This window comes from Eretmochelys imbricata, chromosome 19 (assembly GCF_965152235.1).
Source record: "Eretmochelys imbricata isolate rEreImb1 chromosome 19, rEreImb1.hap1, whole genome shotgun sequence".
Lineage (NCBI taxonomy): Eukaryota > Metazoa > Chordata > Testudines > Cheloniidae > Eretmochelys > Eretmochelys imbricata.
Window position 1 is genome coordinate 7,861,543 of NC_135590.1, and position 26,348 is coordinate 7,887,890.

Genomic DNA, 26,348 nt, shown 5'->3' on the forward strand with positions numbered 1-26,348 from the left:
AGGCATCAATGGACCTCAAACCACAGTATAAACCCCTGGGAATCAGGGTTTAGCTAGGATAGAATCACCTGTTGTCAACTCCAGGGAACTTAGTTCTAGCCCATTGTCAAGATCATTTCAAAGGTGCTCTCTAACAGGTGCTGGAGCTTTCACTGCCAGCAGTATGCAGAGAGATAAGACTACCTTCTGCCCACCGCATACAAAGGCCAGGTGGAGACTGAGGCTCTGGAGAAAAGGGCTGGACCTGGAGTAACATGCAGGCCCACGGGCAGTCCAGGGAAGCCTGGAACAGATCGGAGCTACCAAACCAGAGGGCTAATCATTTTCACCAGAAAGAGGGGGCCAACGTTTCTACTTTATTTAGATGTTTAAAAAAAAAAAAAAAAATCGCCTTCATAAACAATAAATAAAGATAGCGAGAATTCCCTAGCGTGTGGCTCTATGCTTTTGGCCCAGGCTGGAATGGACACAGTATTTCTGTCCCTGAGAACACCTCGCTCAAATGCCAGCAAACTAGATCAAATCCCAAGGCTGGGATGCTGCATCACTGCCTAGAATTAAAAACACAACTCAGCTTGGTTGCTCCTGATGAGCTTGCTTGGAGGTTCAGCCGTTTTCAGGCTGGGCTGGAGAAGTTTGGGGATCCTCACCCCATTCGTGCCGCGTGAAGAAGATACGCTCTTGCCTGCAGCAGGATGCTGAAAGCAAGACACCCAGCTTATCCCCAGATCCTTCCTGCGCTCTGCTCCGTTCTGTCTTGATTCCACTGGGGGCAGAACAACTGCTGACCCTGCTCCCCAGCTGGCTGGGGGATGCAGAACTGAGCCTACGTTCTGTCCTGTCCCAAGTTCTGTGTCCCGTCACTATCTCCTTGAGTCCCTGTGACATTAACTTGGCTTTCCACAGCACTAAGCTTCGCGTGCAGCTTCCGTCTTTTCTTCAGGTGGTGCAGATGGGACTTCGACTTTGTGTGAGCTGAGGGCAAAGACAAACAGAGCATGCGACTCAAATACCCAACTCATCCAATCCTGTGATGTGCTGAGCACCCTCAACTCCCATTCACTACTATGGGGGGGATGAGGATGTTCATTACCTCGTAGGATCCAGCAGCCCCTGTTCCAGTCACTCATAGAAGTATTCCTTTCAGGCCAAACCAATTCACACTCATTCTTAGCACTAGAGGGAAAGGCCTCGGTTTGTTTAAAATCCTGCCACCTACTCGAATAATCCAGATGGATAAACATTATATCATATTATACACACGCACACTGCCCTGTAAAGAGAGATGCAAAACCATTTTTGTGCCTAAAGACTCACAAATGGGTGACCTCTACATTGCTGACGAGTCTAGCCCTCAGTGAGGAACAGCTGCTGTGAGCCTCATATCACAAACCGGTTTTCGTATCTCGTTACGTCGTGAAGTTGGACAATTGTCTGCAGCACCACGAAGCGGTGCCAAAAATGTGTCTTTACATGCAATATGCCATAGCTGGGTGTTTTGTGGGTCTATAGACTGGATGAAGTTAACACCTACGGAGTTGTGCAAAAGCACAGGTAGGCCCTGATCCTGCAAACACTCACGCTTGTGCTTTCCTTTAAGCACACAAGCAGTCCCGTTGCTTAGGCCTGGCCTACGCGCAAAGTTTTACTGGCATTACTAGGTCCGTACGAGGTATGATTAATTTACAACACAGTTACAAAGCAGCAGTGTACATGCAGTTATATCGGTGTGAGGTGATTCACCGAACCAGAATAGCAACGGCCGTATAAGCACTTTTATCCCGGTATAACAGCCTCCACACTAGGGGGTTTTCGCAGCCCTAGCCATGCCGGCATAGTTACGACAGCAATACTTCAGTGTAGACAAGGCCTTCGCTAAGCATGTGCATATGTGTTTGCAGGATGGGGGCCCTAGGACGTTTTCCAGACTTTTTTTCCTTTGGCCTCCTTTGAAAGAAAATTATATGCACATTTGGTACTTTATCGCAGTGTTATTGGAACACCATCAGGTTGCAATGAAATCACAGTTCTCTGAAATTTTGTTACAAGTGATACCAAAGTTTAACTGAAACAGTACACATCTCTCCTGTCATTTGTGAGAGTCTTTCGTTTTAAACAACATGAAAGTGCAATTGTAAAAAAAAAAAAAAAAACCACAAAAACTGAGAGGACCATCAGGGCCAGGAGCAGTTTCTGAAACTATTTCTAACTCATCTTTAGAAACTGACTAGATTTCAAGTTGACTCTGGGCCCCCGGTGTTTTCATTTCCTGCCTCATGTGTTTAAATTTGTAGCTTTAAGGTTGCATTTAATGGCAACATTTCAGTTCAGTTCTACATGCGCCCTCCCTCCCCCTAACACTGCTCTTGCACCATTTATGGGTTCATGCCAAGTATGGCTGGATATAGGGGATGCAGCATTGATCTAGGATAAATAAATATTAACAACTGGGAACTTGGGCGACACCCCCAGGAAAGGAATCTATTGCCCCGTAACCGTACCTTACAAAAGGACCACTCTTGGTCATAATGCTTCCTGTGCCCTAGCAGCATGGAGTGAGCTCTCAAATCTTTCAGACTCTCTCTCCTTGGTGTGTATGCATGTCTTTTAAAATGTTTTCAAACTAGTACAATACACAGATCTACTAAAAACCAGATAACTACTTTTATGATCTAAGCATATTAAAGAGAATTACTAATGCAAAACACCAACTTCCCTACCTACGTTATAAACCGCTCCCTGGATCAATAAAACTAAATGAATCTTTAAAATCTACTTCTCGCTATTAATACTGCATTTGCTTTCAGCATTTCACTCAGTTTGCACAATGAAGATAGACGTGTCAGTTTCATGTTTGTTGCTAGTCAGTTTCTAGCCAATCTCAATTTGAGGTTCTGAGCTTCCCGGAAATGTTAATTTGTTTTAAAATATTTTGATTCCAATGGGATTAAAATTCAATTTTCAAACTCATGGAAATGTTCCTGTCAACATTAGATCTGGGAAAAGCTTTAGTTTTACAAAACCTAAATGTTGGCGCAAACCCAACTTTTTAAAAACTTTCCAGGATATATTATTGTTTGTTTTAAAGAAAAAAAATAGATTGTAAGAGAAACAAGATTCTCGGTGCTGGTTCGCTAACCCTCCTGAATTGCTAACAAGAACCAGCAGCTCAGAACGAACATGGAAATTCAGAAGTGATGCGCTAAGAAGAGTGTTTTGACCGAGAGGGCTCCCACCACCCAGTGCCAGAAGAGAACATGAGTTTTCCTGTTTCCCTCCCCCAAGCCCGGTGGTAAGAGCTGACAGATGGCTACTGTGGCATGGCTTACACCCCTCCAGGCTTGCAAGCGGCTGCTTTTATCAGAGGGCTGTAAACAGTCCTAGGAAGCCTGAGATCATGTAATGAAGGTCATATGACCAAGAGCAGGTATCTATGGACTCATTTTGTTCCCTTGACACAAACTGCAATTCCACATTGAAGTTATCCCATATATATTTCCCCCCCCTCTGGATCCTACCTGCCCATTCTCTGTCCCCAATGATGACTCTGTTGCAGAGCTCACACATGTGATGACTCCGTTTGTCCTCATTTATCTCACTCTCCATCTTTACAGGGTCTGCCGATGGCTGCTGCCCCTGAGGTTAAAAAGGTGTCAGGTCAGTTTCTATTCAGCGAGGTTTCTCTCGTCACTGCCACTGCCACGGGATTTGTAGGCTTTCCTACTGACCTTCGAGGGTCAGAGCTACAGAGTCAGTCTCCTCCCAGTATGAGACAAGGGGCATGCTGTGTGTTTGGGGGTTCCTCAGTAACAGCGGGACACAATCGGAAACCTGGAGTTAGAGACATAGCAATAACCCTTGGCCAGCCTGAGAGGGGCAAGCCTGGAGGCTAGAGGAGTAGGGAGAGAGGGAGCTCTAGTTTAGAAGCATGGAGACCGCAATCTCCCTGGGTGGAGCTCTGGGGAGAAGATCTCTAGCGACAGTGGCAGCTTGTGGAAGGGACAGGCTGCAGTTCTGGCAAAAGTCCCCACCCAGGGCAGGACAGAGAGATCAGACACACACCAAAATAAGTGGCTCCTAAGCAACTGCTCACACAGGCCCATGGATGAAGCTCACCTGGATGACGCTCTCCACAATCTGAAGGGCAGGTTTCAATACATTCTCATCCCACCGTGAGAGATCAGACACCTCCAAACCATACACTGGGGGCACATTGGGTCCAGGGCCTGGGGAGAAACACAGAGCAGAAGCAATTAGCTGCCAGCAGTATCCTAGCCAGTCACGTTACTCCTGAGCGGTGTGGCTGCAGGACCCTAACATCCCTGGGAGACGTCCCACATTATCCTCACCAGCTTGTCCTTCCGAGACAGATATTCCGAGACAGAGTGGTCCTGAGACAGGATTACCGGAGCCCTTGGTTTGCTAGGAACTGCACATCCTCAATCCCAGCGTCCAGCAGGGCAGTTTGCAATCCAGGGGCAGGAAAGAAACCCAACATCTAGAGCTTGGCAAGAGCCAAGCAAATTGTGCTCCCAACATAACAAGAACCCACTTCCCACCTGCCCGGTCCACTGGAAAGGTCCAGGCTCACTCAGCCAGCGGAAGAGTCAGACGGAGACCCAGATGGCTTCAGCACACAGCAATTACGTGAGGTGCAGCTGTTCTTCTAGGGAGACTCGAGCCTGGTGCTTGGATCGGGTATTTGCTTTTGAGGGTCTCAGCCTGGTTGCTTTATTTACAGCTGTCACGGAAGGACAAGAGGTGGACGCGCACGTAGCAATGGGTGTGCTTTATCTGAACACCTGCATTTGGTGTGGGACTATTTTAAAACCAACCCATCTGCCTCCTTAAGCCAACGTGAGGGCGTTTGGTGCTTCCAGAGGCCCAGCCGGCACTCAGAGCGCAGAGATGTCTGCAAGCCAGACAGCGCACACTCCCCAGCGATGTCGCTCACCTGCCAGCCGGCAGAGCGAGCGCCTAATCACTCAGACAAAGTCATCAAAGGCTGCGGCATCCGGCAGGTGCTGCCTTTTATTGCTCCAGCCACAAAGAAGGCTCTTAAGAGGCCGATCGAAGGCACACCTGTCCCATCTGCTGCTCGGCAGAAAGGTGAGACGCGGATGCTGCGCACCTGGCCCCGGGAAAGCCCTGCACCCAGTTCAAAGCCAGTCTTTTGGCCTGGTTGGGTTTCTTTTTCTTTTTCTTGCCCCTACCAGCCACCTTTCAACAAATGCTCGGCTCCCAGCTGCTGATCCTGGCCCTGCTCCAGGGCGAGGGAAGTCCCATTGGCTTCTTGCCATCGTGGTGTCCACGGCAGGCCTGTAACAACCAATCGGCTGCAGCTCCTAATCTGGAGGGCAGCTGTCCGTTGGGCTTTTCGCTCCAGCCCGGCGCGCGTGTGGGCTCATGGGGAGAGGTAAACACGATGGGCAGATCCCCTGTAGCCCCTTTCAGGAAAGAGCTGGCCTGTAGGCAGCCAGGGATCTGACTGCCAGCAACAGCTAGTGCAGGAGGAGGGGACGTATGGAGGGATAGGTGGCGCGTGGGGCTTTGTTCTGCTGGGATTTTAGCCAGCAAGGAGGGAGCTTTTCCTGGGAGGGGTGGAGACTTCCCTGTCACAGCTGGACAATTAGGGAGCAAGCACACCGAAGAGGGCCTGGGAAGGGAGCTCAGGAACGTCCACTTCAGGTGGGAGGGGGAATGAGCACAGACAAGGCCGGGGCAGCAAGGTCTTGTGCAGGCCTGGTCCTGATGGGCCGGGAGAAAAGCAGGAACAGCACGTCCCGATGTGCCCAGCCCTCTCGGCAGCCTGAAGACAGGACACACCCAAAGGTTATTCACTGAAGAGGCTGCTGGACAGATCCCGGTAATTTGGGGGGCGGGCGGCCTCAAACTCAGGCGGAGAATGTCCACGTGACTCAGCAGAGGGAATTCACACGGGAACGGTTCCCTCGGTGGCCCTTGGAGAGCCGTGTTACATAACTGTCCTTGGATATGGCCTGCGCCCGGAGACGTTGCTATTTATCCAGCTGCCCCATCGTGTACGGCCCCCTCCCTCCAGAGGGCTGCCTTGGCCGTAGAGCCACAATGGCAAAGGAGAGCTCTTCACAGGGAGAGGGGACTGCAGGGAGCAGGGTCAGAGCGTGCCCTGTACGCAACTCACCCCCCCTTGGGAGAACTCGGAGCCCCCCACGGGCTGGACAGCACCTGACAAACCAGAGTTCGCCTGGCCACCAATGGCAGCCAGGTTCCCTTCTCCAGTCAGGAGGGCAGAGGACACTGCTCCGAGGGATGGAGGAGAAAGCGGAGGGCTGGGACACTCCCCAGAGCAGATCCGGGAGTGGGGCGTGAATGGGGCGGAGGGATGAGAGGGGAGGGGATGCTCCCAGGGCAGCTGGGGGTGGGGCGAAGAAGGGGTATAAACACTTACGTCTCAAGAAGCGGTTTCGGACCCACTTGTTCTGCTTCCGGGCGTATCTCTTTGTCACTAGTTTCAGGGCCTGGATCCCTTTCAAATTAAGGTAACAAAGCACCTGTGAATTAGACTCCATGGATGTTAAAGAAGCCAGTGGGAACTAAGTGGGGCAGGATGTGGGAAGGTGCGAACCCCAAGGGAGGAGGGGGGGTGGCCGGACTAACGGGAGGGTGACCACTAGGCTGAAGATCAGGGAGGTCTCTCAGCAGGGGGAGGAGTCTCCAAAGGGAAGTGATGGAAACACCATCATGGGGGACAGTTAAAACTCAACTGGGCCAAGCCCTGAGGAACAGACTCTAGGGACGATCCTACAGAGGGTTCCAAGGGGATGGACTGGAGGCCTCAACAGATCTTCTCCATCTTTGGATCCAACTAAGGGACAAGTGAGCAAATCCCTGGCTCACCAAGCAAGGGTAAAGGAGTCTCCATCTCCCTCAATCTCTAAGCATGGGAGACACTCTGCAGCCCAGCTCCAAGGAGCCCTTCCCCAGGGAGACAGCCTGGTTCAGCTGGCCAAGGGGCACCAGACCCTGCTCAAGGCTCTGCCAAGTGACACCAGCACCTCCCGAGTTGCAAGGCTTGTCAGGCATGGGTGGCTGGGACCTCCTGGGCCATTGCACAGTGCTGCTAGGGGTAGACACGAGACTCCCCTTCATGGGCTACCAGGTGTGAGCAAGTGACAGCCTCCTGGGCATGCCATTCCCACCTTTCTCCAGCAGCAAGGCGCTGGTCTCCTGAGGGCAGTTCCCCTCCGTGATAAGGTACTCGTGGAACTCCTTGAAGCCAATAGATTGGAAAATGCCGTGCTGATAATCCTGGCTAGAGAAGGTCAGACAGCAGGTCAACACCTGTTGGTTGCAGCAAGGAGCTGCCCCCCTCTGTGCTGTGTCCCCACAACATCAGCTCCCATGTGTTTAGAACAGCAAAGCCATCGCCAGCCACATGGGAGCGACCCCAGCAATGTCCTGGATCAGTGGGGTGGGGCGGGGGATTTCCAGGTGCCCACACGAGGAGCTTGGCATCAGAGGTTACACCTGGGAGGTACCATCACACCAGCCCAATCCTGGATGTCACAGGCCACTAAACACCCTCTAACTACCCCCACACCAAGCCTTTCAGCCACAATCGGCCCAAGGACTCAGCTCTCAGGGGGACTCACGTATTACAGGCCACAGGCAGTGAACAGGAGGATTGAGGTGCTCCAACGCCCAAGGCCCCTGCAACAACAGGGGATTGATTGAGTGCGAAGCAGCCAGCCGAACACTCACCAGTTCTCAGCCACCTTCTCCTGGTTGTAACGCCGGTGGAAGTCCCGCAGCTCCTCCAGGAGCCCCGCTGCTACCATGTCATCCACCCGCTTGTCCAGCCGCTCATCTAGAGCTGGCAGAGATCATAACAGCGATTCAAACACCCCGAGCCGCATTCGCAGGATGGAGAGTCCTGGCACCGAGAGCGCATGGCTTCCCAGCCACATACACCCACGGTAGCAGGCTGCATCCCGGACCTCCCGAGGACCATGCGAATGGCTCCATCGCCAGGCACCCTAAATCCTTGCGGGGGAGGAGGGGTAGTGCAAGCCCTACACTCCACCCCAGACATCTCCATACTCACAAACCTGCTGCCCCTCTCACTGTGTGACTCCCACCTCGAATGCCCCCTCCCTGCTGGAGCATGGAGCACCATTCACAAAGCTCCTGAAGAGGGACTGGCAACCAAGGACCTGAGCACTGAACTCGCGCTCTGATCCCTGGAGGGCAGCACTGGGCCATTCCACGCTTGCCAAGGGCTAGGCCAATGGACAGGAGCTGGGGACAGGATTCCTGGGTTCTATTCCCAATGTCGCCACAATCCCACTGTATGATCCTAGACAAGCCACTTCACTTCTCCCTGCCTCAGTTTCCCCATCTGTAAAATTGGAATAATTCTACTGACGGGAGGTTACAAGAATTACAGGGTAGTAATGGGCAGATCCTGCTCTCATTAAAGCTAAAGGCAAAACTCCGATCATTTTTGACGGATCCGGCCTCCTGTTGGGTGATGCACTAAGAACTCTTGGGATTCTGACGGTGCAGGACTCCTATTCTGCTGGGCCCATGGGCGTGACCCAGGGCACGAGGGGGTGAACCCCAAGGAAAGAGGATTGCTTTGGAGGGTACGAGTGGGACTTGCCAGGGCTAAAGGGAGGGCACCATGACAATCGGGGCGGGGGGGCTCACATTAACACCACACTGAACACGCTGCTCAGCTGGGGTCTCTCCTTGCTGAGGACCCCTCCCAGGCTCAGACCAGGCACCGCTCAATGAGGAGACTGCATTTGGGACGAGAGAGGCCCTGCCTACGTTTCGCCCCAGGACGGCTCTGCCCATTCAGCCAGACGGCCCCTGGTCAGAACCCTCTCTTTACCTGCCTGGTCTGCATAAAGCCACAGGATACAGGAGTTTGGGTACTTCAGGGGCCCCCCCAACGGGCCCCCGCCTTCCTCCTCTCGCTGCCAATGCAGGAACTCGCTATGGGGGATCCCAGTTTCTTCAAATACTTGCAGGCTCCTGTACAACAGATGGACAGAGACAGCTCAGAAGCCGGGTTCGGAGCAGATTTCCATCTGCCCAGTGCCCTCGCGGATACAGCCAGAGGGAACCATGAACGCACAGGAAAACCCAACCCTCCCACCTGGGGAAAAAGCATCTGCCCCTTTCAGGAGCATGATGTACTGAGTATGCCCAGAGCCGACTACCAGCTCCTGGGGGAAGAGGCCAGGGGGTGGGTGTAAGACATGGAGCACCTAGCTGGCTGACCATAAGAACCACCCCCCACTAATGACGCTGAGACAGCCCCTATGGGGCTAGGGGAGAGGTGCTGGCATGCCTCCTGCCTCTTCCCGTCTAGAGTCCCTGCAGGGAAGGGGTTGGTACCACGGATCAGAAAGGTCACAGAGCAACAGAAGCAGCCGGCAGAACAATGACTGCGTCTCTCCCGTGCGAACGGGGTGGGCGTTGCCCCGCTTAACCTGCGGGCAGGGCTGGGTTGGGAGAGTCTGTTCGAGGCGACAAGTCCAATCTCGCCGCGCCCCGTTCCCACAGCTCCGCGGTATGTTACTCAGCCAGCACGGCAGCTTTCTTTTTAAATCGCTCCAGCGAAGCTGCTGCTGCTCTCCCGGCCTGCGTGGGCTCCCCAGGTTGAGCCGGCAGCGCGCTGTGGGCCCGTGGGCAGCATTTTACCGGTTGCCAAAGGCCACCCTATTCAGGGCCGCCGGAGGCGTGAACGACGATCGCCAGGCTGGGTCCTGGCCACCCTCGCTGATGCCTCTGATTGCAGCAGGGATGCTCCTGCTAACAGGCCCTAGGTTTGCAAGTCAGGGCTGGGCCTTCACTGCAGAGGGCCTGGGCTTCGGCTCTCATATTGGTCCCTTCAGAGCCCGAGCTGGGTGATGTCCAAGGCATAGTGCTAGGTCTCTCCAGCCACTCAGGGGTGGGGAACGGGAGCCTGCTCGCTCTGGCTTTGGGCAGCAAGTCGCTTCTATTGCCTGTTTCCAGATGTCTCCCTGCCGACTGAGCAGCGTGTTTCATAAGCCCCCAAATAAACGCAAACCGCCCCGAGGAATTGCACCCACTAGCTGGATGCCCTGGTGTCACAGGGAGCAGCTGGGAAAGCACGTGAGTCACTTTCACTCCCGCTCCCTGTCAGATCACTTCCACACAGCCCAGAGCAGAGATCAGGGCCTTTCAAAGAATGGCTCTGCCCCGTCTCTCTGGATATTGGTATTCGACCCTCACGAACCACCCAGCCTTTTGCTGATCTGACAGACTCCAAGAACCAGAGACTGCTCTTCATCCAATGGCAGAGAGATGAAAACACCCTCCTCCGGCACCCCACAATCTCTCTGCATCAGCTGGAACCAAGAGGTCAGATCCAATTCCTCCTCCCTGTCTGCAATGTCACTCCATGCAAGCCCTGCCCCTCACACTCCTCTCCCTTCTCTGTCCAGCCTCCACATGTGACCTGGTGCTAGTCTAGTGAGTGGCAATGGAAACCGACGAGAGGCCAGCGAAGTTTGTTCATCGGGTGGCAGACAAGAGGCGACTGTGTCCACTTCCCCGCGAGGGGCCCAACCATGGCAGATCTGCAGAGAGGCACAAACCTCAGCTGGACTCTAACTGCAATGGCAAGAGAGGCCGCAAACGGCACGAGGCGACCGTCTACAGCGGCCGCAGCGCCCCCGAGGTCAGCGCTCTCCAGCTAGACAAGCTCACCTGGCTACTTTGCGCTTATCATGGGGATGCAGCTTGGCAGCCATCTCCGGGTCCACGTGGCTCAGCCGGCAATGGAGCTCACGGCCATCCAGCTGCTCCAGTTCCACCTTCCGGTCGGCTGCTCGCCCAGGGGAAGGGCTGGTCTTCTCCTGTGGGGCACAGATCAGCCCGCCCAAGTCAAACCTCTGCGAATGTTCCTGCAGGACAAAGCAAGACCCCGCTCAAACCTGCTGCATCTGGGACCCTCCGCTCCCTGAGGATGGTGGGATGGATCAGAAAGGAGCCCAAATCAAAACCAGGCAGCCCAAATCTCCCCGAGCTCTGGGGCAGTGCAGAGCCAGACCCAAACGTCATGTCTCAGGCCCAGCTTCAAGCAGAGCTGCTGCCTACGAGCGTACCAAAGGACTCACAAGTCTACCACCTCGCACGGGGCACCAGCTCCCCGCCATTGGCTAGGGATTGCCGCAAGAGCCTTCTGCAATAGAAAGAACAGGAGGACTTGTGGCACCTTAGAGACCAACAAATCTATTTGAGCATAAGCTTTCCTGAGCTACAGCTCACTTCATCGGATAGAGTAACACCCACAGCACCGGTAATCTGCCTCCAGGCACCTGCTTGGTGCTGACTCAGCTAACAAGCCGCTAATGCAAGGAAAGCATGTCCTCACCTCTCGGCGAGTGCCTTAGGCTGCTCCCGAGGGAGGGCATTACCTGGATGCACTTGGTATGTTGCTCTGCAAGAAGGGGGTTACACAGGCCTAGTGTAGCATCCAAGGGAGGAAGGCGAATTTGCTTCCAATCACAGCAAGCCCAGCCGTGAGGAGGGGACCTGCCTCGCCCAGGAATTGCTGCCCCCCAGAGCTCCTACCTTGGTATCGACAAGGACCTTCCAGAGCAGGGACTCGATGTAATAGTTGGTGCCTCCCACAACGATTGGGATCTTCTCTCGAGCAAATATATCTTCAATGTGCACGGTTAAGGAGCGCGAGGCGAGACACAGAGGGGCCTAGAAAGCTCTGCAAAATCTCAGCATTCGATGGAGGGAAAGGGAGCTTCTCACAGGCCATCTACACCATGGAAACAACCGTGTCTTGCTGCTACCCACACGTCTCCTGAAATCCAGTCTGGTCTCGTAGCGTAGACAGGACTGAACCAGGCTGAGCCGGAGCCCTGCTCCTACTGGGTCATAGCAGGTCTCAGGGACACCGATACATTCGTTCGAGCCTCTCTGCAGTACAAACTAAACTTATTCTTTAATCTGACAACGGACAACAGCGCTCTGACTGCGTCTCTTGATGTACCTGGGTATAAAGCAGACCAGCACCTACTCTCACTCCTGGGCTCCCGGCATGATTTCACTGATCTATTTCAAACCTGACCATCTTGGGTTTGGGATTATATCACGGGTGGGCAAACTTTTTGGCCTGAGGGCCACCTCGGGGAATAGAAATTGTATGGCGGGCCACGAATGCTCACAAAATTGGGGTTGGAGCACAGGAGCGGGTGAGGGCTCTTGTTGCGGGTGCGGGCTCTGGGGTGGGACCGAGGGGTTCGGAGGGCTGGAGGGGGATGAGGGGTGCGGGAAGGGGTGCAGGTTCTGGCTGGGAGTGCAGGCTCTGGGGTGGGGAAGAAGATGAGAGGTTTGGGATACAGGAGGGTGCTCCGTGCTGGGATCGAGGGGTTTGGAGAGGGGGATCGGGGCAGGGGCATGGGGAGAGGCTCAGGGGTGCAGGTTCCGAGCAGCGCTTACCTCAAGCAACTCCTGGAAGCAGCGGCATGTCCCTTCTCCAGCTCCTACACATGGAGCCGCCCCAGACCGGGAGCTCGCGGGACGGCTTAAAACGGCTCGCGGGCCGTCGTTTGCCCACCCCTGGATTAGATCATCATCCCCCTCTCCACTTCTCCCCACTAGCCACGTCCGCCCCAGACACTAATGCTGCAGGTGGCATGCAGCGAGGTAGAGGGCTCTACCCGACAGCTGCCCGGGGAACCCCAAATTCGAGTGGCTTTGATCACGCCAGCAGCACTGCCTTCATCAAAGGCTGGTTTCCGAGCTGCTCCTCTTGCTGGCTACGGAGTCTGGCCTGACACACGACGCCCAGACGTCCACACATGGACAAAGAGGGGTTTGGACAAGCTAATGCTTCTCGTACAGCATTAGCTCAACTTCCCACCGCCTTTAACATTCTCTCACCAGCTCCAGTTTTTAAGGAAGTCACTCCTGGAAGACAACGAATGGCTGATCCAGGCAATGGCCCGGGCCCAGGGAAGGGGCCAGGGAGAGAACAGAAGAGCCCGGTGTGTATTTGTCTGGCCAGTCGGGCTGCTCTGTGAAAGGATATCAGGGCCGCTGCTTTGTTCCGGAAGTCCACCACAGTGTAGTTAGAGACCAAGGGATCCACAAAGCTGATCATGTGGTGTCTGCACAAAGCCTGCTCCTGGGGAGAGATCTTGTTTGTGATGATGTCCAGCCCCTTGTACACCTGGGACACAGAGAGCAGGAGATAAGAGTCCGAATCCCCGCTCGTTAATCACAGAGCTGTCCCCACCCCCGCCACATAGGAGAAGGGAGGAATTTGCTCTCCCTCCTCAGCCCCATGACCACAGACCACTTCAGCTAATCCTTCATACTCTGGAGACATCCCCTTCTTCCCTCTGACCAGGCAGAGACAGGACACAGGCCATGCGAAGGAAGGCCAGCTTCAGCCCTGGCGTAAGCGGACTCGCCAATCAGGGCAGCATCTGCTTGTGCTGGGGCCAAATACAGCCCCACGTGCGTTGCTGACACAAGCGTGTTCCAATGACCCAGTGATCGGAGAGCCAGGGCAGAGCCACTGATCAGGGTAACCTCGCCGAGTCCAGCTCCAAACTGCAGCCCTCAGACAACAGCCTGTTTTCATGAACCCCACCGGGCACTTCTGCTGGTAAACGTTCAGGTGCAGCTCTGTCCAAATGCAGGGTCCCTAACAGAGCACAAAGTCTTGTTTGGGGAGGAGATCCTTCTGCAAACACCATGGAGCCCCGTGACAGTCGGAGCTCTCACACCCAGTAAAAGCTGAGCTTATCACCCCTTTCCCCTGCTCGGTGACACGTCCCTCCAGGTACCCGAAGGAAAAAAGTTATACATCAGCCCAGGTCAACAACCCCCAAAGAGAGGAAACAGCCACTCCCTGGAGTTGAATTAGTTCTGCCACAGGATTACAGGCCTTTATAATAGAATCAAAAACTCTAGATTTACTGGTAAACTGATTATTTACCAAATCTCAGCACCCAGACAATGGGAATTCTGGATTTCAAAGGGTCCCGAGTGCAAGCCCCAAGAACCAGTGAGAGGACAACAAGGGAGGGGAGAGCAGTAAGGGAGCGGCACAGAGGAAATGACCAGAGAGCTGGAGGCTGAGATTTTGCTTACACTAGGATCCCCAATCACATTTGAACACAATTGTAAATTGTAAAGTAGACCAGTGACCACACGGCCATCCTTAGTCTAGGCTACAATCATGTTAACAGGAAACCCCACTTTTCATCAGCAGATTTCAAAATATTTTACAGCAGATGGTCAGTATCCTCCCCACTTCACAGCTGCGGAAACTGAGGCACAATGCACTGGCGTGACTTGCCCACAGTCAGCCAGCAGGTCAGTGGCAGAGCTGGGAATAGAACTCAGGTCTTCTCTGGCCCAGTGTAGTGCCTGATCAGTTAGCTCCCCAATTCTAAAAAGATACACAGTTCCCTTTGGAGGGGAGACAGGGTCTAAAGCACAGGACTGGGAGCCAGGAACTCATGACTCTGACCCTGTGCGTGGCCTTGGACAAGTCCCCTTCACCTCAGTATCCCCATCAGTGAAATCAGGGACAATACTCCCCTACCTCCTAGTACCTAATGAGTGAGGCATAATGGGTGTTTGGAATATGCAGTGCCTATGCCCCGCAGGGCTAAGCTAGCAAGGGTGGGTAGCCCCTGGGGAAGAGAAAATCCTGCCTGTGTACAGGAAGGGCAAAGCACCTGCACCAGATTGTTATTCTGGGAAGATCAAAGACACACTGGGTTCCTCACCTTCAGCTGGGGCCCTTCGGTTTTCAATGTTTGCTGAAAATTCAAGGGGCCTTTGGCAGAAATAAACGTTTGACCAGAAAGTCCAACTCGGGGAGCTTTGGGTGTTTGCATATGACCCATTCCTGTCAGCTTTGTAATGTTTCCTATCATGGGACTGGGGGTCAGGACTCCTGGGTCCCATTCCTAGCCGTGCCACTGACTTGCTGGGTGACCTTTGGGCAAGTTACTTTGCATCTTCATGCCTATTTCCCTGTAAAACGCAGACAGTGCCTCCCAACTTTTGTAAAGCACACCAATCTTTTCAGGTGGAAGGCACTGCAAAGGGTGGACAAATTATTATATTCTGTCTAATACAAAAGGAACATGAGATTATCCAGAGCCAGCTGCTCTGACTGCTGCGTTCTCTTTGGAGTGATCCCATATCAGAGTTTATCTCCCCGGTCTAAAAGGGCTGCAGGCCTACAGTGGAAATCTGATCAAAAAAGCTGGCAAGGTAGAGAAAAAGACAGAAGACAATCAGGAGTAAGAAATTCTCCACTATGGCTGCAGCTGCTCTTTTCCACCCTGCGTAAGCGTCAGCCCTCCCCCACCCCAGCTCAGAGTCCCAGCTGACAACACTTCACATGGCAGAAACATACACTGAGGTAGCAATTCAGCTCCCTGGATGCTTCAGAGACCAAATCCACCAATGCCCTGGATTATCAGCGCAGAGAAGAGCATCCCAGTCATGTCAAGCCCACGTGCTGATCGGGTGATACCACACTGATCTCTGCGGATGTGTCTTTAACACACACACACACACGCACCTCTGCACATACCGTCTGCAGCTGCTCCTGCAGCTGAGTGGACGTACAGACTTACCTGTATCCTTTCCTGCAGTGATGTAATACAGTGCACGGTGCACCCTGGAAGATCTGTGTTTTGGGTAGTTACCGAAAGAAAATGCACAATCACCGATCAAACCCAATGCACCACACCCCTTCAGGAACAGCAAAAACCGTGCTACCACAGTCATCAAACTCACTGTGCAGATGGCACTATTGGATCTGATTATTTTCTAAGCCCCTGATAAGAACATCCCTCAGCTAGGCAGTCTAGTATCGCTGGGCTATTCAATCCCCCCTCTTCTCCTACTCCTTCCTTGCGGAACCAGGAAACAGACTTCAGGGCACTTTTCATGTGAAGATCTCAAAGCACCTCACGTCATTACATCCCCTGTGAGCTAGAGGAGTACTCCCTAGTGAAATGGAGGAACTCAGGAGGGACCTGCCCATCACACAGCAAGGGAGCAGCAAGGGAGATAGCCTGGCTCCCGGGCTGGTGACTAGCCGCTGGATCGCATTCCTTGATTTAGGAACAGAGTTTTTTTAAAAACAGGCCAACCCTTCTGCAGGGCTCTTTGTAAATCGCCACGCTCTGCATCCAGGCAGCACAAACATCAAGGTCATACCCAGGATCCACCATCTGGGGTGTGTAAATACCCAGTCATGGCCAAAACTAAGGAACTACCCAGTGTAAATATCAGAGCCTTACTTACGATTTCGAGCTCCGGATCTAAGGAATTAGGAGGGTCCCCTGAGGAGAGCTCTTTCAGAAGAGCGTGTTGTTACATCGGTGGGTGTGTCCCTTGCATGCTTCACGGGCACTGTGCAAATACAAGTCTCTTCGGTGATGTATGCCCACGGACCTGGCACTGGCCTGGCACGGCACAAAGAGCCTCGGATGCTGTTGGCAGCCCGTGCTGAGAAGCAGCTGGGCCACTGCTCTAAAGAGCCTGCAAACAAACCCCGATCAGAGTCGGGTTCTATAGCCCAGCGCTCCCCCAGGACGCTCAGCGCTGTGGGCGTGGGCGAAGACACTGCTCATAAAGCAGCCCCTCTGTTCGGAAATCAGATTTCAACGCTTTAAGGGGGACTGTGCCTTCTTTGTGTGAGACACCCACTGAGGCCCTGCTTTGTAACCACGGGGTTCAGCCCCTGGGAGGATGCACTGAGCACGGCGCAGGCTGGAGTTTTCTGCACATGCCAGGCCTCAGGTTAGAGTCTGCGCTGGAATAAGGCCCTGTCAGCCTGGCTTGGTGAGGCGAGAGCAGCCTGTAACACTGGAGAGCCAGACTCACAGAGCCAGATTCATTCCCACTTTACTTCTGCTAGCTGCCAACCGTTCAGCCCCCCCGCCCACCAGTCTCCTGCAAGTGATGCTCAATGGATCGCGTTGGTGACTTGCTAGGGAGAGGTGGAGGGCCATGGAGAAGAACAATGTGAGGTTACTGGAGCAAAACATCTCCCTCCCCGGCTTGCAGAAAGCCAACCTGCACACCTTCAGCCTGGGGCCTCCCTCTAGTTTGTAGATGTGCTGCTTTCCTGCAGAGTGGGCCCTGGAGCAACTCCCAGAGCACACAACAGGGAGAAAGGAAGGAAGGCCCGCCCTGTCCCCCAACCACGCCAGCTCAGGGAAGGGCTGCCCAGAGACTCAGGCCACGTCTACCCTGGAAACCTTGGCGGTATAGCAATGGCAGGTAGGGAGGTGACTTTTTGCAACACGTCTGTAGGGCAAAAGCCCTAGCGTGGTTACAGTTCGACCAGCACAAGAGTCCTTTTGCTGGTATCGCTCATTCAAGCGATAAGTGACACGGGGATAAGCTGGGTCTCCATGCGGAGAGTTTGCCGGCGGAGTTATACAGGTATAACCGCCCCAGCAAACCTTGCATTGTGCAGCCCTGGCCTCAGCCGGTGGGAGCACAGACAAGCAGCTGTGGCAGGACCTGCGGACTCTGGCGAGGTAAGCTGTGCCCGGTCGCTTTTTCCGCTCCTTTTGACTCTGGCCATTCTCTCCCTGAGCTGATTGGCCGTTTGCTCCAACACCCTCCACAGCTTCTTTGGCTCAAGCTCATTCCATCTGTCCTCCCCGCACCCCTTCTTTTCCTTTCCCCTATTCTCCTTAGCCCCCCTCGCCCCCCAGTCTCTAATTAGCTAATTCTCCTCCCAGGACAACCACACCCAAACAATTCAAAACAAAACCACCAAACCATGGCACTAACTTGACAGGTACCATCTGTCACCCTTGCTCCTGTGTTACAGCCCTTCTCCCTTAACCCTGTGTTGGTCCATTTAGATCACTAGCTCTTCAGGGCAGCAATCATCTGTTTGTGCAGCACCAGGCACAGTGAGGGGCCTGATCTCAGCTGGGCTTCTGAGGTGGTCTCCTAATAATAATCCCCTGGAATGACATGGGATGCTCAGGAGATGGAGGGCAGGGAGGAAGAAGGAATTTATGTTGGCCCCTGCAAGACAGTCAGCACATTGGGAAGGACCATTGCCAATATTTACTGAATTCTTTGGGCCTCATTCCTCCACTGGACCCCATGACGGGGAGAGGGGGGATTGTGGTCCTTCTAGTGTCATATCACATCTCAGGGAAGCTGCAGAGAGAAACAAGATTCATTTGCTTGTTTAATTTGCCCCTTGGGGGCCATGCTTTGAAAGCACCAGGCCCCTCCCCAGCCACCCACTGGCACCCCCTTAACAGCATCAAGAAGGTAGCGGCTGCCTGCAGGCAGTCTCTGTAGGGGAGGAAGGGGCAGGAGGGTGACAAAGCTGTGCCCGAGGAAAGGGATGGAAATGCAGCCAGCTCTGAGCACAAACACAAACAGGGCTCTGAGCAGACAGAAGGAGATACCCAGGAGCCAGCTCCCTGCCGGCAAACCCCATGGCTGGCTGCAGCCTATTGATTACCTTCCATTATCTAATACAGTCAGACCCAGAGGAGGTAATTGCTTGGTGCAATTCAGGCCTGCTGTGGCTTGATACAAAGCCGATGGAAAGATGCCCTGCCCAGGCAAGGCCCATCAGCCTTTCAGCTCCCCTGGTTCACACCTGTTTCCCCGAAATCATAGCGATACACACAAATCTCTTGCTAATGGCAGGACTTGACTAGCTGCAGGGAGGCGGCTGGAGCCCCAGCGCCCTACATGGGCAGAGCTGGGATTTTCAGGCCATGCTCAATCCTTCAAGGTTCTCCTGAGAATAAACACGGAGGGAGAGGCTCCCTAGATATCTGGAAACAAGAGGAGGAGGAATGTGGTGTCAGTGTGTGGGCTGGGAGCGGAACAAAGGGAGCCTTTTACACACACAGAGAAAAGAGAAAAGAAAGATTCCACCAGCTGGCTGGCTTCAGGGCCTCGCAGCTGAGATATCCTCGCACTGTAGACTCCTGTCTATTTTCTGCAAGGTTTCAGATAAGACTTTGTTACTGTCTAAGGCCCCAAAACAGATTAGCAGCAGCCTGGAGCACCAGCCCTCTGTGTGCAACACCAGGAAGAACAATACTGCTAGAGCACTCAGCTGGGGGCCACGTAAATACCTAGATAGATTCATCCCTAGATCTTAAAGAGATGGGAGAGTAACGAGGTGGGGAAACTGAGGCAAAGAGAGCTGATGTGAAAGTCATCATGCCAATCACTATTAAAAACACACAGTAAATGACAATCCCTGTCCCAAAGGGCTTCCAGTCTAGAAGATAAGACCTCACAATGGGCACATCAGGGTGGGGGTGATGGGGTAACACAATAACAGGACGTGTGCCATTTCTAGCCTATCAGGAGTGGTGGGCACAACTCAACAGCGGCCTAGCCTCTATGAGATTGTTGGCATTATGAAAGGAAGGATGGTCCAGTGGTTTGCACTATCGCCTGGAATTCATAAGATCTGGGTTCAAGTCCCTGCTCCACCCCAGATTTCATAGGTGACGATGGACAAGTCACTTAGGCCCAGATCCTCAAAGGTATTTAGGGGTGTAACTTCCACTGATTTCAGTGGAAGCTGGGCCCCAGCCTCCTTCTTCCCCATCTGTACAATGGGGAAAAGAGCACTTCCCTACTTCAGCAGGGTGTGTGAGGATAAAGTTACAGATTGGGAGGTGCTTGCTCAGACCCCATGGTAACAGGGCCATCTGAGTACCTAAGATAGATACAATTCTGAAGAGGGGCATGAAGTTTTTGGCTGGGAATTTTCCCCACATGTGGTACGGGGAAAGAGGATACTCAGCAGCCTGATGTGAAAGGTCCACTTGTTTCTTCAGCTGTCTCCCATTAGCTGGCACCGCAAACAGGGTTACAACAAAGCACACCCTTCGCAAAGCACCTGGTAGGTGTCTGTCTGTTTTCTCCGGGGCAACCGTAGAGAGCTGCCGTTACTCTTAAAGAAGGTTCATTAGGATTATAAAACCAAGGGAAATGACAACACAGAATGAAAAAAGTAAAAGCCCCTTTAGATGATCCTGACATCCTGAGCCACGCAAAGAGGGGGCTGTGAATCCATAACTCAGCTACCAGGATCCACAGGCACCAAGAACACTTGGGAAATACAAGGGTCCCTGTGAGCCAGGCCTTGGCCACACTATCACCAGAGCAGGTGGTCTCGGGGCACTGCTTTGACTCAAACAGCTGCCTAAACACTGGCAGCATTCGTTAGATGTTTGCTGGGTGCCTTCCGTGACTGGATAGACGCGTTAATGTGTGGCTGTCAATTAGGAACGAGGGACGGGGACAGAGAAACCCAAACTCAGCCCTAAGCAGCAACTCACCAGGATCCTTCAGCCTGAATGCTACAGCCAGCTCTGGGACACCCAGCGGGGAGGCACGTGCCACAGGAACAATACCAGAAAGAAGGGAGACGCATCCTTCCAACTGCTAATGCCTACGAGAGCCACCATGCCGTGTGGGACACAAGGTCCAATCAACACTATGCCTTCAGGCTGCCCAGTACCTCCAAGACGCACCCTTTGCCCCGGTGTCTGGCAGCCTCAAGGGGCCACGCGGAGAGCAGGCCGCATTACAGGATAAAAGCAGCAGAGCTGCTCCGCTCTCCCTCCGTAGTCCTGCTAGGATGAGGTTCAAAGGAAAGCAGGCCGACAGCGAGCGCCTGGATTCCACTGGCTGCCTGGCGTCAGAATTTTCCGAGTAGACCCATTCCCACAGGGGCAACGGAGATAACCAGAGCACAAACTATAGTTTAGGTCCCAGAACATCTAGAAGCCTCAAACTGTGGCAGCCAGTCCCAGCCAATTCTGCAGAGAAACAGAGAAGTCAAGACAGAGCCAGGATCTCTTGTTTTCCCATTGACTTCCATGAGCAGAAACATCTCGCCTTGGCCATAAAAAACCTGCCGTATTCCTAAAACAGGGGTGCCAATGGTTTCCCCCTCCCACAACACTCAGTTTTCCTCCTGTGACCCCCATGACTCAGACTCATTTCTGCTACGCCGGCCAAAACAAGTCCCAGGACCCAATAGCTCGTTCAAGTTCACTGTGCCCTAAATCGGCATTCACATCCAGCGCACATTCATTTGATCATTGCACGTTACCCTTGTAAAGCTTTCCTCATGGCTAGCTGGGCTAGAATCATTCCAGTGAGAGCTCCGGGCTTGTTTAGACTGGAAACATTTGTACTAGTGCAACGACATCCGTATACACTACGTCTACACATACCCGAGCGAGCACCCAGCAAGCTAGCCTGAGCACAAATCGCAGTGTAGCCAAGACTGCAGAAGTCACGGCAGAGCTACCTGGACCAGCCAGGCTACCGCAGCTATGCTGCTATTTATACTCCTACTAGCCCAATGAGAACTAGCGCAAGTAGGTGTATGCGGGCAGAGGAATCAAACCCCTGGCTCATGGTGGAAACGTAGCCTTTGTGACACTCGTAGAAACCCCTAATGAAGACACTATACTAGAGAGATTTATCCCCAATAACTTAACTTGCACTAACCTAGACAGGGCCTTAGATTCCAGAGAAAATAGGTTACCTCCTCCCTCTACGATCTACCATGGAGTCAGAACCCCAAATGTTATAACAACCGTTCTAAAGGACTAGCAGACCATTCACCAGGAATATGCTTGGCCTCCTAAAAACTGTTCTAAGTCACCTTGTAACTCCAGCAGATATTTCCACACCCATGTGGCTTTCTAACATAGCTAGGTCAAGCGCTTGAATTGATGGTAGCTCAAAGACACCATGACATGCTGCACAAAGCTTCACAAGTGTTACGTTCATTTGGTCATGCCAACTTAGTTCAGGCCTAAGACTCCCCAGCCCCACCTCCCTGCGTTTTAAAAACTCCCATATGAGCAAAAGCGTTTTCATTATTTGTTTTAAATTCAGTAGAAAGAGTTTCTAGACTATCCCCCCTTCCGTGTTCAGAACCCAAACAGCAGCCGTGAGCTAATACACAAGAACCAGAAAGTAAAAACAACAAGTCCAGTTTCAACATCTAAACTGTGTGAGGTGCAAAAAGACAACAAACAATAGCAAAGATGGGAGGGAAACACATTCACAGTTTTAAAAAATTATTTCAGGATTAAAAGGTAAAAACCAACACCTTAAATTTGGCACCAAATTAAAATACTGTAAAAAAGAAGCTTATCAGAATATTGCCACAATTTAATACAAAACAATGAAAAAATTTAAAGTAATTTAAAGCAGTGTTTTAAATCCAAACATCACAACACTACGAACCTCAGTGAAAGAGACTCTAAACTAAAGCAAAACTTACTTCATTGATTTTCCTTGTACAAGCTAACAGAAATCCAAAAAGTAAATAAAACACAGTGACAGGTACAATGGAAGCATTAACATCTTTCATTTGTAATAAACTAAGATGTTATAAGTAAGATAGCTAAAAAAATGAATTTGCTTACATGGGATTTTTAAGATGACATTGTCCCTTTCATGATCTCTGGTGTCATTAGCGACTAATAAGGAATTGTTTTTAATATTATTTATCTTTAGGCTAAAAAGGACTCGTCTTTTGTTGGTAAATGTCAGTAAACACTGATTTTACCACACACACACACACACACACACACACAAAAAAGTATTTCCAATGATAACAGAAATTTTCAGATAGGCAAAAGAAGAAAAATGCTGCTTAAACACTTGTCAGAGTTTGATTTAAGGATATTTACTTTGTAGAATTTGACATGTGATGTTGGCAATGTGTGTTTTAACAGTTATAAACTTTAACTTTTTGAATCTCAACATCTACTGATATTAAATAATTATTGTCTGACCCTCCCTCAAAAAATGTATGTGAAAATTTAAATTGATAAAAATTGAAAATAAAATTACTTAAAACCTATAATTTTCTGCAATATGAAAATGCAAATAGATGAAAATAGAAAAACTGCTTAAAATACGCACATTATCTGTCAAAATTATAAAAATATAACATTTGAATTCTGCCAAGCCTATTTATCCAGCCAGTCCCTTTAATAAGCAGTGATAGAAGCCCACCGACTGAGCTTCCAGATTAGATCATTATCTGCATTTGGACCCTCCTCCTACAATGACCTCTCCAGTGACAGACCCCACCCCCCCACAGAGTAACAGGGCTCCATGCAAATGCAGGAGACCACCTACACAGAGCTCAGTGCAGGAACAGGGCCTTGAGCTACTATCCTGTTTTATTTAACATTGTAAGACCCTGACCTTGCACTGGGATTCACTTAAGGAGGTCTCACGTGCTCTGCAGAGCCTTATTCACTTCGATGAGACACAACAAACGCCCAAGAGTCCATGCTAGCGGATCCTGATTGGAAGCAGTGCTTATAAGAGCAAGCATGACAGGTTTCAGAGTAACAGCCGTGTTAGTCTGTATTCGCAAAAAGAAAAGGAGTACTTGTGGCACCTTAGAGACTAACCAATTTATTTGAGCATAAGCTTTCCTGAGCTACAGCTCATGTGAGGTTCAACTTCCATTCTGCATTCCCTGAGCTCATTACTTCTCATACTGATTCCTTTTGGGTTTCAACTGTCCAGGCCCAGTCTCATTCCAAAGGTGAAATTATTTTTGGCGGGGCGGGAATTGAACAAAATCAGTCCCACCATTTTTGAGTATGCATGTGTTAAAAAACAAAGAAACAGCTCGCACTCCCCCTCCCCCAGGATCTTGATGAGAAATCTTAGTCACTCAAAAAACTGCAGAGGGTAGAAAAGTCAAACTTGGCTTGTTTTTAGAGATCGCACCAAGATCCGGTGAACAAAGAACAAAGACGTCCCAAACAGTTTTAAAGTTATGTGTTGACTCCTATCCTAAGAGTTTCCAGGCCCTGTTTTGGGCTAGGCCAGGGGTCATTCTCAAGAGCACATCTGGGCAGCCACTGGAGGCTGAAGCTTTCCCAGCTTGTAAACATTAACCCAGAGCCTCTATTCAGCAGGCAAGTTCATTTTTTTAAAAAGACACTTGCCGTATATTTCACAGACAGGGAAATTTCATTTGATTGAACAGAAAGCTCTCCAGGTTGTTTCACCTAGCACATCTTAAGTAAGCAAGTGTCGGCTCTTAGAAAAAAAAAACTGCAATTACACGGTCCAGTCAGCCTGGTGGGATTATTTCCCTCTGGTGTGTGTGTAACTGGGGGCGGGGGGGTGTTGCACCCACCTCGGTGAGTTAGGGGAAGCCATACCAGGGTCTCCCGGCTGCAAACCAGAGTGAAGCGTGGCATGTACGGTACTTAACAAACAATAAGGGGCCCCAGCGGCGGGGAGAACTAGGAGCTGCGGAGCGAGAGCAACCCCCCCCCCCCGCACCTGCAGTGGGTCTTTGGGGGGCCTGCCCGAGTTCACCCCACAAAGCCGAGAACCAGAACCAAGGTAGGGGCGGGGGCAGTAGCTGGGGGTCTCCTGGCTCCCCTCCGCGATGCAGCGTCAGTTAGCTCGCTCCTTCCCCCCCCCACCTCCCCCATCCCCTCACGGGGCCCCGGCTCTCCCGGCCCCTCGTCCTGCGGGAGGCCCCGGCTCCGCAGGCCTTCATCGCTCCCCTTCTCCCCGCCCCCACGCCGGCCAGGCCCCGATCCCTTCCGAGCCCCCCTCCCGGCCTCCCCCCGGCGCTACCTGCATGGAGTCGGCGCCCACGATCTCGCCGCCCAGCCGCAGGCCCAGCTGCAGCGCCAGGTCGGACTTGCCGGTGCCCGTGGCTCCCAGGATCACCACCAGCGGCAGCGCCCGGCGGCCGGGCCCGGAGAGGGAGCGCGCGGCGGCGGCGGCCGCGGCCATGGCGGGCTGTGGGGGGGCGGGAGAAGGGGAGGGCCGGAGGGGGAGGGGGCAGGGCTGCGCCCCTGGGCCTCGCGGGTGGGGAAGAGCTGGAGCCCGGGGCGGGCTCTCCCAGCCAAGCCAGGCCCTTTCCCCACCGGGCCCCCCCCTCGCTGCCCGCTCCCGGGCTGAGCCCCACACAGGAATATCCCCCCCCCCACTCATAATTAAGAGGGGGCCCCTTGGGCGGCTGGGGACCTTAAGCTGGGGCGGAGGGGGAGCTCCGTGGCGTGAGCGTGGCCTGCTAGACCCCGGCTCGTGCGTTCGATCCTTGAGGGGGCCGTTTAGGGATCGGGGGCAAAAAGGAGGGATTGGTCCTGCTTCGGACAGGGGACTGGACTAGATGAGCTCCGGCGGGCCCTTCCCAGCCGGATAGTCTATGATTCAATGGCGTCCTCCGCGCTGCGGGGCAGGGCCCTGTTTCTATGGGCTTGTGCAGAGCCCCGCGCGAGGGGGGCCCAGCGTGGGCCCGACCGTACCCCGGGTAACCATCCCCCGACATGTCCCATCCCCAGAGACCAGCGCCCGACCGTACCCCGCGTAACCATTCCCCAGACATGTCCCATCTCTAGACCCAGCGCCCGACCGCACCCCGGGCAACCATCCCCCGGACATGTCCCATCCCTAGACCCAGCGCCCGACCGCACCCCGGGCAACCATCCCCCGGCCATGTCCCATCTCTAGAGACCAGCGCCCGACCGCACCCCGCGTAACCATCCCCCAGACATGCCCCATCCCTAGACCCAGCGCCCGACCGCACCCCGGGCAACCATCCCCCGGACATGTCCCATCCCTAGACCCAGCGCCCGACCGCACCCCGGGCAACCATCCCCCGGACATGTCCCATCCCCAGAGACCAGCGCCCGACCGCACCCCTGGCAACCATCCCCCAGACATGTCCCATCCCTAGACCCAGCGCCCGACCGCACCCTGGGTAACCATCCCCCGGACATGTCCCATCCCTAGACCCAGCGCCCAACCGTACCCCGGGTAACCATCCCCCGGACATGTCCCATCCCCAGAGACCAGCGTCCGACCGTACGCCGGGTAACCATCCCCCGGACATGTCCCATCCCTAGAGACCAGCGCCCGACCGCACCCCGGGTAACCATCCCCCGGACATGTCCCATCCCTAGACCCAGCGCCCGACCGTACCCCGGGTAACCATCCCCCAGACATGTCCCATCTCTAGAGACCAGCACCCGACCGTACCCCGGGCAACCATCCCCAGACATGTCCCATCTCTAGAGACCAGCGCCCGACCGCACCCCAGCTAACCATCCCCCAGACATGTCCCATCCCTAGACCCAGCGCCCGACCGTACCCCGGGTAACCATCCCCCGGACATGTCCCATCTCTAGAGACCAGCGCCTGACCGTACCCCGGGTAACCATCCCCCAGTCATGTCCCATCCCTAGAGACCAGCGCCCGACCGCACCCCAGCTAACCATCCCCCAGACATGTCCCATCCCTAGAGACCA

At 53.2% G+C, this 26,348-nt stretch overlaps 1 protein-coding gene across 5 annotated transcripts; it reads right to left on the reverse strand.

Annotated features, from left to right (window-relative positions):
- Positions 1-335: 335 nt before the first annotated feature.
- Positions 336-24,837, reverse strand: TRIT1 (tRNA isopentenyltransferase 1). Of its 5 annotated transcripts, none has more exons than XM_077837730.1 (12): positions 24,670-24,837; positions 13,065-13,207; positions 11,593-11,689; positions 10,726-10,874; positions 8,879-9,021; positions 7,744-7,855; positions 7,182-7,294; positions 6,431-6,508; positions 5,221-5,319; positions 4,117-4,226; positions 3,519-3,636; positions 336-975 (listed from the first exon to the last, which is right to left on the reverse strand). In XM_077837730.1, the coding sequence occupies exons 1-12, from the start codon at positions 24,829-24,831 to the stop codon at positions 827-829; spliced, it is 1,473 nt and encodes a 490-aa protein (XP_077693856.1). In that variant the 5' UTR covers positions 24,832-24,837; the 3' UTR covers positions 336-826. The 5 variants fall into 5 exon arrangements, 4 of the variants coding, with proteins under 4 accessions (XP_077693856.1, XP_077693855.1, XP_077693857.1 ...); XM_077837729.1 differs by having other exon boundaries at positions 10,726-10,922; XM_077837731.1 differs by lacking the exon at positions 5,221-5,319 and having other exon boundaries at positions 10,726-10,922.
- Between the last annotated feature and the right edge of the window lie 1,511 nt (positions 24,838-26,348).